The sequence below is a fragment of the Mus pahari genome, chromosome 4 (genome assembly GCF_900095145.1).
Source record: "Mus pahari chromosome 4, PAHARI_EIJ_v1.1, whole genome shotgun sequence".
In the NCBI taxonomy this organism is placed as follows: domain Eukaryota; kingdom Metazoa; phylum Chordata; class Mammalia; order Rodentia; family Muridae; genus Mus; species Mus pahari.
In genome coordinates, this window is record NC_034593.1 from 110,581,213 (window position 1) to 110,595,077 (window position 13,865).

Sequence of the window (13,865 nt, forward strand, 5' to 3'; positions counted from 1 at the left end):
TTCAGTTTCAGCATCCTTCAGACTAATATTAATACCCAATTCCTAGGGTTGCTTTCAGAAATCAATGAGTAATACATGGAATGTGTACAATATGCCTGGTATATAAGTAGAGTCCAGTAAATATTTGCAGTCTTCAACAACTATTGTTTTCTGGTAACTGCTGAAAAAAAAAAAAAGACATGATTTAATTCTTTAAAAACATTTATTTCTTGGAAAACTGATGTCAACCACTATCATCATAGTTAGTGTTGCTGGTAACACCCAAAACAAAAAAAAAACCGTGGTATTTTGTCTGAAATCTTATTGAAAGGAGTGGTCGGTCTGGTGGCCTGTCAGTCAGTACATACTGGCTTGTAACTTTGAATACCTGTAACTATAATTTGAGATTTACAAGAGTGTTTGTGGGGCTTGTGGGGTGTGGTGGGATGGGGCTCACTGTTTCCTCTTTGTTTTCCTGTTTTCAGGAGACCATGGGACCCCACTTCCCTGGTACTTCCTTCTACAGGAATCCTACTGGCTTGGAGGTGAAGGTAGGTTTATTTTGTTTTAATTAAAACAGTTGGGCAGTGGTGATGCACACCTTTAATACTAGCGCCTGAGACAAGAGAGCCAAGATAGTCTCTGTGAGTTCAAGACCAGCCTGGTCTATAGAGCGAGTTCCAGGACAGCCAGAGCTATACAGAGAAACCCTGAGCTGGAGAGATGACTCGGTTAAGAACACTAACTGCTCTTTCAGAGGTCCTGAGTTCAGTTCCCAGCAACCACATGGTGGCTCCCAACCATCTGTAATAGGATCTGATGCCCTCTTCTGGTGTGTCTGAAGACAGCAACAGTGTACTTATACAAAAACAACAACAAATCAAACAAAACAAAAATGAGAACATCAGAAACCCTTCAGGACTGAAACTACTTCCTTGGGGTATGTGTAAGATGTGCGGACCTTTGTCAAGGTGTCAAGGTGGCCCTTTGTCAAGTGCATGATCCCTGCTAGTCAGCTGCCTGCCGTGGGTACAGGGTGTCACAGTGTCACAGCCTCCACAAGTGTCCCTTGATGAATCCCAGAGCCAGAGTAAATGGCAGAAACTCGACAGTTAGTCCTGGGGGTTGGATCCTTGTTGAAAGGGCGCACCATTTATTTCATAAGTCCAATACCCTTTTCCAACTTTTAAAGCAGAGATCTAGGAGGCACGAAGGGAGCTTCGCCTTTAGCTTTTGCTGTCTCCTTCCTCTCTGCCATTACGCTCCACATTCTCCAAATGCACAGTAATTCACTCTCTGAAGCCGAGGTGGAGGCTGTGCTGTTGATCTCCAAGGGTTTCTTATGGTGGAAGAAGGCAAAAGGGGCATTGGCTGACAATGCCTCCTAAGTACAATTTATCCTCCTTCCCAAACAAAACAGGAGGCCTCAGGATTTCTAGAAGTCATAAGGAAAACCTCATATTATAGTCTTGGAATTCTGAGAAGGCAGAGAAACTTTGGATCCCTGAGTCTCAACTTTTCCAAAGCTGTGTCCCTTTAACACAGTTCCTCATGCTGTGGTGACCGCCCCCCAGTCATAAAATGATTTTTGTTGCAACCTCATAACTGTAATGTTGTCACTGTTATGAATTGTAATGGAAATGTTTTTGGAGACAGAGAGCTGCCCAAGGGGTCTGGACCCACAGGTTAAGAACCATTTTTCTAGAGCTGTAAGCTACAGTCTCTCCCAGAACTGGGGTCTCTGAAAGAAAAAAACCTGCTTTCCAGGGTTAGAGCTCACCCTTCCCCTGTCCACACTTCACTTTGAATTACTGGGCCTGGGACACGATTTAGCCTTTAAGCACTAACAAAGGTATTTAGTTTTCCTTTAACTTTAAATACCAGGTTAAGGCATTTAACCTGGTGCCTTTTAAAAGCTTGTATAAATTCTTATTTGGTTGGTATTTTGAGGGTCTCCCCTGCCCCTGAGGATTTTTCTTTATATATACATTTTTAATAGTTCACACAAACAGTATTTTGACAGGCCAGTATTTTCCCATTATATTGTTTTGTGCATTGTGTTTATCTACAAACTTTTAAATGTCCACTATAATAAGGTTATCAACCTATCTTAAATAAGTTTATGTAACATTCCTGGAATGTTACTAATGTCAGTGGACCTAGGGGCTCATGTTCTCCCCAATCCCCACCCCACTATCCCAAGAGATACTCTGCTATTCAAGAAAAAAAATCTTGAGAAACATGTTCCTTGAAAACGAGACACATACACTTTCACTGACAGACGTGAAATACTTCTCACCTGTTTCATAGGCAAGAATAAATATAATCCCTCACACTACGTAAAATCAGAGAGCAGCTGAGTCACCCCCTAACCCCCCTTCTTCATTGGTGAAGAAATGGAGAACCAGAGACATCAATTTCCTATTGAAATCCCAGTGGATACTGGGGCAAAATCTAGTATAGCCGAGGACAGTTCACGAGGAGAGTGTCACTCTAATGGTTATTTAGAAAGATATTTGTCCTTGCTGTTTTTTACTCGTGAGGGCAGTATGATAGCCGGGCAGTATGATCGCCGGCACATCGACCTGGGGAACTGTGGAGAATAAAGTCAAAACCACTTCAGGAAGTGGAGACAGAAGTACACCAGACAGTGCACCTCTGACCGCTAAGCCTCAGCCTGCTGCTCTCCCACATCCTGCAAATCTAGAGGCCCTGGCAGGCGCTGAGGATACTCCCGGGTGTTTGCCCATGTGTGCTTAAAGCGGAGCCCTAAGGGCTTGGTGCTAGTGGCTTCCTTTTCTTCCTGCTTCCTTTCTGGCTGGGGCTCCTTCCTGCCTCTTCCTTTTCCAGGATGTCCTTGACACCTCCTTAGACCAAATGCCATTAAAAAAATAAAATAAAATCTGTGGTGTGTGTGTGTGTGAGAGAGAAACAGAGACAGAGACAGAGACAGAGACAGAGACAGAGACAGAGAGAGGGGTGGAGGAATCCCATACACCCACCAGGCCCCACCCTGGTATTACCCTAAGTTTTCTGAATGCCTGAATAGGTGACCTTTTAAAGGGAGCCGCTTCTCCTACTCAGATCTAAGCTAGCACCCACCCACCATAGCACTGCAGGTGGCTTTTTGCTCAGGGTTCCCGTGGAGCAAAAAGGACCAGGTGGTAGGCTAAAGAAAACAAACCTAATCCAAATTTAATCCTGAGGTGGATTTTTTGATTTTTCTGATTTTTTTTTTTCCCCCTAAGGGGGACAACATTCAAGACAGGGTTTCTCTGTGTAGCCCTGGCTGTCCTGGAACTTGCTTTGTAGACCAGGCTGGCCTTGAACTCAGAGATCCACCTGCCTCTGCCTCCTGAGTGCTGGGATTAAAGGGGAACACCACTACCGCCCGGCTTGTTTTTGTTTTTGTTTTTAATTACAATTTCTGACATAAGAAGTCTGTCCCAATAAAAGGAATTGTCGAGGACTGCGAATGTGGCTTGGTGGTGGAGTGCTTTTCTACCAAGCAGGGAGTTCTGAGTTTGATTCCCAGCTCCCCCTAAAAACAAACAGTAAATCCAAACTCTCCAGCTTCAAGGTCTGATTTAAGAAGTCCCCGTGGGCCCTGCGCAATCGGCGCAATCAGATTTGAGTACCTCACAGCCCGGCAGCAGGTCAGAGCTGGAGGCCGGGCAGGAGACTGGTCTCCGAGTCCACCTCCCAAGGGAGCTGTCCCACCCTTGTGATGGGAAACGCTTCTGTCCCCTCTGCCCCGCCTCTTCTTTCCTGTCTCTCCTGAAGAGTAACGTTGATTGGTGTCTGGTTGGTTCAGGTTGTTCGACCAGAGAAGAAAGGGCTCTGGAAAAGACTGAACCCTTAACAGAGGAGATGGAGGATCCAGATCACCCAGAAGGAATGAATGGTAACCCCCCCAAAACCCCCCTAGCCCCCCAGAAGAGAGCAGAACAGAACCAAGGTAAACAGCTTCAGTAGCGCCAGAGCCAAACCACAGACAGGCAGCATGAAGGAGGCCAGGAAGCCGACTCCCTCTCTTGACTGGTGTTAAATCTGATGTCCAGCTGCACACGAGGGGAATGAATGGTCCAACCCAGACATTAGTGCATATTTCCTGGAGAAAGCAGATCCCAGGTCTGTAGTGTGTTTGTGCCCTTGTTAGGCAAATCCCAAGGGAATCACACGAATGTGCTGACTTCCGAGGATTTAGTCAGAACAATGACTTGGGTCACTGGGACTTGAAGCGGATGTGAGCTACAAGGAAAGACAAAAATAAGTGCCATAAGGGGAAAGAGCCTAGCAGAGTTGACTGCACTTCACTCAAGGTTTACAAACCCAGAGCCCATTCACTGCAACCTTCAAAAGCCTTTCCTGGCGGTGGAAGTTACCTAATCACTCCCGGGCTGATGGGCAGGGTACACAAGACTCCTTTCCCTGGCCTTTGCTGCTTTGTCCTCACTCTTGAACTAATCCTCCTAAGGTTTCTCATCCCTGACTGTATGCATGACTTGGGTTTAGAGAGGCACACAGACTCTGATTTAGCCTGACACTGACATGAGAGGGTCCAGTCTCCAGGTGTCCCTCAAGTACTGCTTTGCAAAGCTGATGTTGGAGACCTGAATCCTCACAGAGCTGGTTTGCAGGCTAAAGTACCTCTAGAAGATCCTCCTCCCAGAGTGGTATGATAAGATTCCATTTCAGCTTTAGTTGTGGCCGGGAGACCCAGGCAGACAATGCAGTGGGAGTTGGGGACAGAACAAAGGGACCATTAGTTAATTCGAATTAATACTCTGACAGTAATATGGACTCTATACATGAACTGCATAAAAGGTGTTGTGTTGGGGGAGGGTCAGGGGGAGGGGGAAAGTAGGTCAATACTGGAGAGGGCAGAGAGCATAGAGAGGAAGATGTCAGGATGAGGAAGAGTAGGCTGTCCTGAAGCTTGAACAGTCAGAGCTGGTGCCAGAAACCTATGAAGATCCTATAGACTAAGCCGGGAAGGAAAGACGGAACTCGGGGTTAACTCAATAATAGACAGGAGCTATTTTAGATGGGTAGGGGCTCTGGGCCCATATATGCCACTTGTACCCCATGTGGCCTTGATAGAACACTTGATGACTCTTGGTCTCGGACTTTCTAACCGATTGAAAAGAGCCTAGTAATATCTACCTATAGGACTATATGTGTGAAGTGAGGGGATTGATGGGAAACATTGGAAACAGTGTCTAACTCACAGTTAAGTGTGAAATCTATGGCCAGTGCAGCTATTACTACTGCAGTTTTGATCTTCACAAAGCTGCAGCCACGCAGGCAGGTGAAGTTACAGCCAAAACACAGGGCTGAAGGGGAGCAGTGTGTTCATGAAGCACGGCGTCATTAACTTGTGATGTTTCTACAATGTGCTTTCCCCTCCAAGACTCCTTTTTTGAACGCGAGCTTCCAGGGCTGGTGCCTGGTGTGTGCGTGAAGAACCTGGTGAAGGTTTTTGAGCCCTCTGGCCGGCCAGCTGTGGACCGCCTGAACATCACTTTCTATGAGAACCAAATCACCGCGTTCCTGGGTCACAACGGAGCGGGAAAGACCACCACCCTGTGAGTTCTCTGGCGAAGAGGCTCCCATCCTACCCCATCCACCATTCCCTGGCTTCATTCTCCCCAATAACTTCAGTCTGCTCTTCCTCACTGAATTTCGGTGGAAACACATACGCGCGCACACACAGCTCCCACAGTGAGGATAAAGCCGCGGCTGCCCATGTCCCGGGTCTATTTTTATGTAGCACTCACTCCTTTTTCTACCAATTAATAATTAGGATGTTTTAGTGCTGGCGCGGGACCTCTGATGGGGGCTGGCTACTTTCCTCAGAAAGCGTAGGAAGAACAGTGAAGTAGACTCACTGCCTGGCAGGAGGCCAAGGGCAGGAAGCTTTGAGGCTCTGGGTGGACATCTCTCTCCATCTTTTAGTTCTGGAAGGGGCGCGAGCGCCACCTGCTGAGAACAGGCGGCCAGGGCTCCGGTGCGGACCTCCGGTGGGCCGGTGGAGGAGGGGTAGGGGTCAACAAGCCATGTGACAGCAGCCATCAAATCCTTGGCTCGCAGAGCCCCGGGAAGGAACAGCGGTGTACACCCTGCTCCGGAATGTGCTCCCGGGCCTTTCAATGGGAATGGAATGCGGGGCTGGTGCCATTGGGCTAGTACTGTTTCCCTCTAGTGGTTGATCAACAAAGATTTCAGCTTCGAAGTACAGGTTCAGATAGCGTGCGATTTTATCAGAACTTGGGACAGAACTGGGCGTGGCATCCTAGGGCTAGCTCCTTGCTAACTCACGTGGTGGGAGAACAGGAAGCTCCATGCGTGACCCCAGGACCTCTCGAAGACAAACACATTACTTCACTCAATGCAGAAACTAAACTTCCACTGGGGTCGGATCACAAGTGCTGCCCTAATGCTGGGAATAACATAACATTTTAAGTTTCACTTCGTGCTGGGGCCCGTTTTTGTTTTGTTTGTTTGTTTGTTTGTTTGGGGATTTTTTAGTGTGTTTGATTCACTTACTCAAACAACTACCCAAGCAGGTGAGAGCCATGTTTTGTATAATTGAAGAAAGAAAAGAGAAATCACAACAGTGTTAACCTTTTTACATTTGGAATCCCCAAACGAAATCATTTGTGGTTAGCCAGTCAGCTGTTCAGCTTCTCACCCGCATCAGCTGGCCTTTGGAAAGTCACCAACCGGCTTCTCCACAGCCAAGGGCTGCATGCCCAGGCAAAGCAATGGGGCTGGGCCCTAAACCCCTTTAACTGACCACAACTGCGACCACAACAGTGGTCACAATGGCTGGCCACATCAGTAGCCACTGAATGACCACTATGACAGACCTTCACGGTGGACACTACCGCTGACCACAGAGTAAAACAACAGTGATCACTGTAGCTGACCACATCTGTGAACACCACTCAGACAGTCATAATGGACACTACCCTGACCACCACAGTGACCATTCAGTGGGCACTACAACTGACTGCTGCAGTGATGACTGGGTGATGATGGGGTGCCTGAATCTGGGAACCCCTGAGGCTCTTGGTACTGGCCCAGGAGCACTAGGAAATAAGAAGTAGAGAAAGAAGGCCCTTGTGGTCTTAGGCACTAGGACTTGAAGCATGGTACTGGCGCTAAGTAAACCCTGTGTGGAAATGTTCTGGGTCCCTCAGCTATGGCAGGCTTGAGTTTGATAGAGAGATGGGGCAGGTGACACTACAAGCGACCCTGTGTGGGTTTACTCTCATCCCCTGGTGAGTCCTAACAACCATCTCTTCTGCCACTCAACCCTGTGTTCGACAGGTCCATCCTGACAGGTCTGTTGCCACCAACGTCAGGAACTGTGCTCATTGGGGGGAAAGACATCGAAACCAACCTGGATGTAGTACGCCAGAGCCTGGGCATGTGTCCACAACATAACATCCTGTTTCATCAGTAAGTGAGCTGGAGTTGAGGGACTCCTGGGCAGGGGTGGGGCTCTGTGGTAGAGCACTTGCCTGGACCGTCCGTCACTCTGGGGTCCGCCCCCAGCATCACAGGAAAACAAAATATCTATCAGAAACCCTTGTTGTGTGCTGGCTGGTTTTATGTCAACTTGACACAAGCTAGAGTCACTGGAGAGGAGGAAGCCTCACCTGAGAAAAATGCCTCCGTAAGATCAGGCTATAGGCAAGCCTGTGGGCATTTTGTTCATTAGTGATTGATGGGAGAGGGAACAGCCCATTGGGGTTAGTGCCATCCCTGGACTGGCGGTCCTGGGTTCTATAAGCAAGCAAGCCGAGCAAGCCCGGGTAAGCGGCTCCCTCCATGGCCTCTGCATCAGCTCCTGCCTCCAGATTCCTGCCCAGCTTGACTTCCTGTCCTGACTTCCTTGGATGATGAAGTGTAGGCCAAATAAGCCCTTCCCTCCCCAAGTAGCTTTGGTCATGGTGTTTCATCCAAGCAATAGGAACACTAAGCCACCTGTATCCTGTTCTCAAGTGCCTGTCCCCCATCCCCCACCCCAACACAAGTCTTTCCAGCCCAACTCAGCAATACGTTTGTCTGGTCTTCACAGTCAAGAGCTCTTGTCCCTCCAAATGGGAGGCTGTGCTTCTGGTGGTCAGGGTTGAGATGTCCCCAGCCAGAGGAGGGACAGTAACTTCTTTATGACACTTTCCCTTACTTGCCCCCAAATACTTGCTAGCAGAAAGAGGAGATATGCTGTTCCCTTTCCATGTGGACCCCTGGTGCTGTAGACTGTCCTGAAAGGGGAGGGACTTTCATGCCTGCTTGCTTGAGTTTTCTATCTTTTCTCCCATTCTTCTTCTATCACTTTCCACTCCTCATCCCTTCCTTCCTTCCACTCCCTCCCCCTCCCCTCCCTCTTTTCTCTCTCCCCCCACTCTTTCTTTCTAATTAAAACATATTTTACATCCTGACTCTAGTCCTTGCAGAGGGAGGGGGCAGTGAAGGGGAGAAGACAGATAAATACAAAAGAAGAAGAAACGGTCGCCAGTCCTTTCAGTGCCCAGAGGCAATTGAGCTGTCAACATCTCCAGATAGGACTCTTCAGACATTTCTCTGCATGTGTAGACATGCTCAAAGATTTAAAAATTATAAGGGAGAGTAAAATCATACATACCATTTTGTAACCCCACTTTTTGAAAGTGTGGGTGCTTTGCCTGAGTGTGTATCTGTGCACTACGTGTGTTCCCAGTGCCAGAGAAGAGGATCTCGGATATGCTGAACCTGGAATTACAGATAGCTGTGAGCCACTATGTGCGCGCTGGGGCTCAATCCCAGGCCCTCTGTACAAGCAACCAGTGCTCTTAACCACTGAGCCATCCTCCAACTCCATAACTGCTCCTTAAACCTAAGGTGCTATGAATATTTTCCCATGTGATTGCATATTCCTTTAAGAAGTAATGTTTACATATGGTTCTGTTGTACAAATGAACTGTTTAAGTAATTTTCTCATTAGCTCTTTGGGTGGGACTGGTTGGTCATTTCACTTTTACATCACAAATAATACCACGATGAAGTTTTTGACTGCTAACTCTTCACAGTCATCTTTATTTTCTGAGGTGAATTGCTCAAAATGGAATTGCTTAGCCCGCTGTCTTTCTCCTCCTCCTGTTCCCACAGCCTCACGGTGGCTGAGCACATCTTGTTCTATGCCCAGCTGAAAGGGAGGTCCTGGGAGGAGGCCCAGCTTGAGATGGAAGCCATGCTGGAAGACACGGGCCTCCACCATAAGAGGAATGAAGAAGCTCAGGACCTTTCAGGTGCTTGGCATTGGGAGGAGACAGGGTCTCTTACGGAGGAGCATCAGGTTGCCCGCCGATGCATCTTAGCAGAAGGTTGGGGTGGCAGAACAGCAGTTCTCAACCTGAAGGTCATGACCCCCCACCTATCAGATATCAGATTTTTACATTATAATTCATAACAGTAGCAAAATTACAGTTATGAAGTAGCAATGAAAATAATTTTATGGTGTGTATGGGGAGGGTCACCACAATGTGAAGAACTATATTAAAAGGATTGCGGTATTAGGACAGTTGAGAACCACTGGGGTAGAGACTTATAACAGGAGCTCTCCTTATATTCCTGTGAAGCTCAAGGCATGGTTTTCAGATGATCAGGTGCTAGGAAGCAAGGGTGGTCTTTCAGCACTGGTGGAACATGGACAATATTGTGGCTTCTGACAGTGTAGGCCTATCTATGGTGGCAGTATCAAACTGTAGCCAGATTTAAAGAGCCTCCATATGTGACCAGTTCTGGGTCTTCCTCTTCCCCGTGGCCGAGATGTCTGTGATATCCCGTGTCATCTTTCTTCTGCCTCCAGGTGGCATGCAGAGGAAGCTGTCTGTTGCCATTGCGTTTGTGGGAGATTCCAAGGTGGTAGTCCTGGATGAACCCACCTCTGGGGTGGACCCCTACTCCAGACGCTCCATCTGGGACCTGCTCCTGAAGTATCGCTCAGGTGAGGGGCTGTTGGTCAGTACCCCATGCTCTCACTGAGGCCGTTCCAGGTGTCCCACTTTCTCCTACCTCAAATTTTATAGCCACATACCTTAACAGCCCTTGCAACCACCAGTGAATCCAAGTTCAAGGGAAAGGTCTGCTAACAGGGAGTCACTGATGAAGTGGCCTATGGCTGAGACAGTCCAGAAAGTTGGGTTGGGAGTGTTTACAACGCATGTACAAAGCCCCGAGTTCCATCCAGCCACTCACAAACCAGGTCTAGTACATGCATGCAATCCCAGCAGTCAGGAGGTAGAGCAGAAATCCAAGATGAGTCTCAGCTATGTAGTAAGTTAAAGGCAAGCCTGGGCTAAATTTCTACCTATCTGTGGTCCTCCAATGTGGAAAAGTAGAATTGCCCTCTGGCTAAAGGGACCTAAAGGCATGCCAGGAAGATTCCTAGCGTGACTGTTCCCTGAGATCGGGAGTATGGGGCTGGATGTCCAGATCAGCAGAAGGCTATGTCAGATGAAAGTGCCTTAAAATGGGCTCTTTAAAGATTTATTTATTTATTATATGCAAGTACACTGTAGCTGCCTTCAGACACTCCAGAAGAGGGCGCCAGATCTTGTTACGGATGGTTGTGAGCCACCATGTGGTTGCTGGGATTTGAACTCCGGACCTTTGGAAGAGCAGTCGGGTGGGTGCTCTTACCCACTGAGCCATCTCACCAGCCCTAAAATGGGCTCTTTACTTGTCTATCCCGCACCTTCTAGAGGGCTGACATCTAGAAGCGACATCAGGCAGAACTCCCAGAGCCTGTCGACGCAGCTGTATGGTTCACCGCCCAGTCTGGAAAGCCCCTCCTTTATTCTTCCTGTATTTCTCATGCCCCTCACTGAAGGTCTGCAGGTTCAAATCCTCATCACCTCATTTTAATACCACCTCCATTTAATGAGAAAGTGCTGTGTGTGCTCTTACAAAGTACCGGAGCGGTGTTTAACAGTGGGAAGACCGTGAACGTGGAGTCCATGGATACTGACAGTGACGGCAGAGATGAGCGTGTCCCACGCATGTCAAATTGTTTGAGTCGTACCTGAGACACAGTGCAGAGATTCTGTACGTGATAGTGCTTTGCGATATGCAGGATGCTAGGGTATATCAGTTGCTATCCTCTTTACTCCATTATGCTTGCTGCAAAATTAGCTACTTTGTTCTTATTTATTAGCTCCAAGTTCTGGGGAACCACCTAACCTGGAGGTTGCTGTGCATCCTATCCAGGTTGCCTGGTAACCACCCTGACCTTCTCCTCTCAGGCAGAACCATCATCATGTCCACTCACCACATGGACGAGGCAGACCTCCTTGGCGACCGCATTGCCATCATTTCTCAGGGAAGGCTCTACTGCTCTGGAACTCCGCTCTTCCTCAAGAACTGCTTTGGCACAGGCTTCTACTTGACTTTAGTTCGAAAGATGAAAAACATCCAGAGCCAAAGAGGTGGCTGTGAGGTGCGTGTCTGCCCGGGGAAGGAGCCCAGCTTGGGCGAGAAGGGACAGGCAATGCGGGGCTGCTGTTCTAGCTATAACTGCCCACCGGACCTTTAATTGTTGGAATCAGCTTGTATCTGGACTATTTGCAGACTTCAGTAGTTGTGTTCTAAGCTACCATATAGAGATGCTCACAAACACACCAGGCATAACTAATTTTACATAACCAGAGGGCTTGGGAGGGTACACCACACATTGTCATGTGGTGTACCAGAGGAGTACCTTGCCCTTCAAGGTTAGACTGCTTTAAGTTGTTTCTCCTTCACGCAAACATTCATGTCCCCCAATGAAACCTGAATTCTGAGAGTAAGTGAAATCTAAGGAGAGAAGATATCCTTGGAGACTATAACCTAAAACTGATGTGGGGGCAAGGGCAGCCAGCAGAGTCTCCTGTGTCATCCTGAGCAGTTGATTTTATTCTTTGCTGTTGTCTTTTCTCACATGGAAAATGAAGCGGGTGACGCTGGCTTCTGCTTCATAGGAGGGCTGTAGTGGAGACAAACGAGAAGGAGTGTTGTGAATGTTTCCCGGGCTCCTTGAGAACAGGTGTCCCCCACATTCAGGTTGTCACAAGTGTTCTCCTGCAATGCTATTCATATCTCTAATATAAATGGATAGCATGGGTTTTCCTGTCCTGGTGGATTTTCACAGCCTGGTGTCCAGAGGGGTTGGGAGGGAACAGAATGTCTCTCTAGCTGCCACATGATTAATGACAAGGCAGAGGGAGGCTTTGAGGTTCTGCCTCTCTCTCTGCCTGACTCACGTTCCCTCTGGGATAAAAAGTCAAGCAGCTCCGCCCTCACAATGCTCAGATGAATTAACAGATTAAACAGCGAAGAAAAAAATAACGCTGTCTGCAGCTGGTGATGAGAGACAGACGGAGCGGTGGTGACAGCAGTTGGCACCACGACGATGCTATCGTTGACATGATCTGTATCTTGTCAGTCCTTTCTGTCATCTGTTGCAGGGGGTCTGCAGCTGTACATCAAAGGGCTTCTCTACCAGGTGTCCAGCCCGAGTTGATGAGATAACAGAAGAACAAGTCCTGGATGGTAAGAGCTGGGCAGGTTGAACCTCAGTTCTGGTTCAGTGACCATCTCCCATGTTGTTGGGTGCCCCCTGTTGTGATGTACTGGAGCAGAGAGAACCCATGCTGTGCTTTGAAGCCCAGTGTCCTGCAGTTGCTCATCTTTTTCTCTGAGCCTGTTTCTCATTCCTAACGTGATCTTAAAGTACCTAAACGCCCACTCTTTAATGAGGGATCCAACTTGTTCACTCCCTGCCCTTGTTTGTGTTAAGCTTGAATTTTACATTCCTGCCCTGTAACAGTGTGGACACGCCCCCTCCTCAAAGTGTGCCAAGGCACCCTCTGGCTCTCTCTCTCTTTTTAGTGTTTTATTTATTATTATTTTTATTTTGTGTGCTTGACTGTTTGCCTGCATGTGTGAAAGTGAGCCGTCTGTGTGCAGTGACCGCAGAAGCCAGAATAGGGCATTGGCATCTCTGAAACTACAGCTACAGGTAGCTGTGAGCTGTGGGTGTCAGGAACTGAGCCCAGGGCTCCCATAAGAACAATGAGTGCTCCTGACTGCTGAGCCATCGTTCCATCCCTGCATGTCTCGCTTAAGTGGAGAATCTGAGCTGGCAGATGTGAAGGATGCAGGAAAGGATGTATGGCACCTTTGTGCAATGTCACACAGTCCCTACATACTGCCCAGGGTCCCAGGGAGCCTCCCTGGAATTTAAGGGTACATTCTCTCTCAGAAGCCTCTCGCTGTCACCAGAGAGAGGCAGTATCTAAGCTTACCTGTCAGAACTGACCTCAGGGTCCCAAGAGCTAATGACCCTTTCCACCCTCAACCCTCTGCCTACCTCCATGCCTCGGCCGCCTCTGCAAGGGGAATGAATGCCATGGAGCCTAAAACCCTATGTAAAAGGAAAGTTAAACTTAGCTACCATCTCAGCTTTATGAACATAGGAAAGCATATGCTTATCAAAACAGTTTCCTACTTAACACATTTCCCCTTAAACCTTAAAAGAATCTACTAAGCATCGATGTGCTATGCATAAGTCCTAGGGGATGAACTGGGAGCTGGGTGAGGGGAACTGGGCAGAAGTGTCTAGCACACAGCCTTAATCCCAGCAGAGGCAGAGGTAGGCAGATCTCTGTGAGTTCTAGGCCATCCCGGGTGATATCGTGAAACCCTGTCTCAGATAACAACAGAGAACCAAGGGAAAGGCCCGAGGTTCCAACACCGGTTTTTACTCTCTGTTCTCTGTGTAGTCAGCGCTGGGTGGAAAGCACTTCTTCAGTGTTGTGTCTTTGAATCTCGTGTCTAGCTTATCTTGTTGTGAGTTA

The 13,865-nt window shown here is 48.1% G+C and overlaps 1 protein-coding gene across 1 annotated transcript in view; it reads left to right on the forward strand.

The window, feature by feature from the left end:
- The window catches only part of Abca4 (ATP binding cassette subfamily A member 4), a 128,214-nt gene that overhangs the window by 72,550 nt on the left and 41,799 nt on the right, over positions 1-13,865 (forward strand). The window contains exons 17-24 of the mRNA XM_021195907.1: positions 465-530; positions 3,794-3,883; positions 5,393-5,567; positions 7,315-7,446; positions 9,139-9,278; positions 9,839-9,976; positions 11,274-11,467; positions 12,474-12,558. Of these exons, the coding sequence (XP_021051566.1) occupies positions 465-530; positions 3,794-3,883; positions 5,393-5,567; positions 7,315-7,446; positions 9,139-9,278; positions 9,839-9,976; positions 11,274-11,467; positions 12,474-12,558 (1,020 nt within the window). The remainder of the gene's footprint in view (positions 1-464; positions 531-3,793; positions 3,884-5,392; positions 5,568-7,314; positions 7,447-9,138; positions 9,279-9,838; positions 9,977-11,273; positions 11,468-12,473; positions 12,559-13,865) is intronic.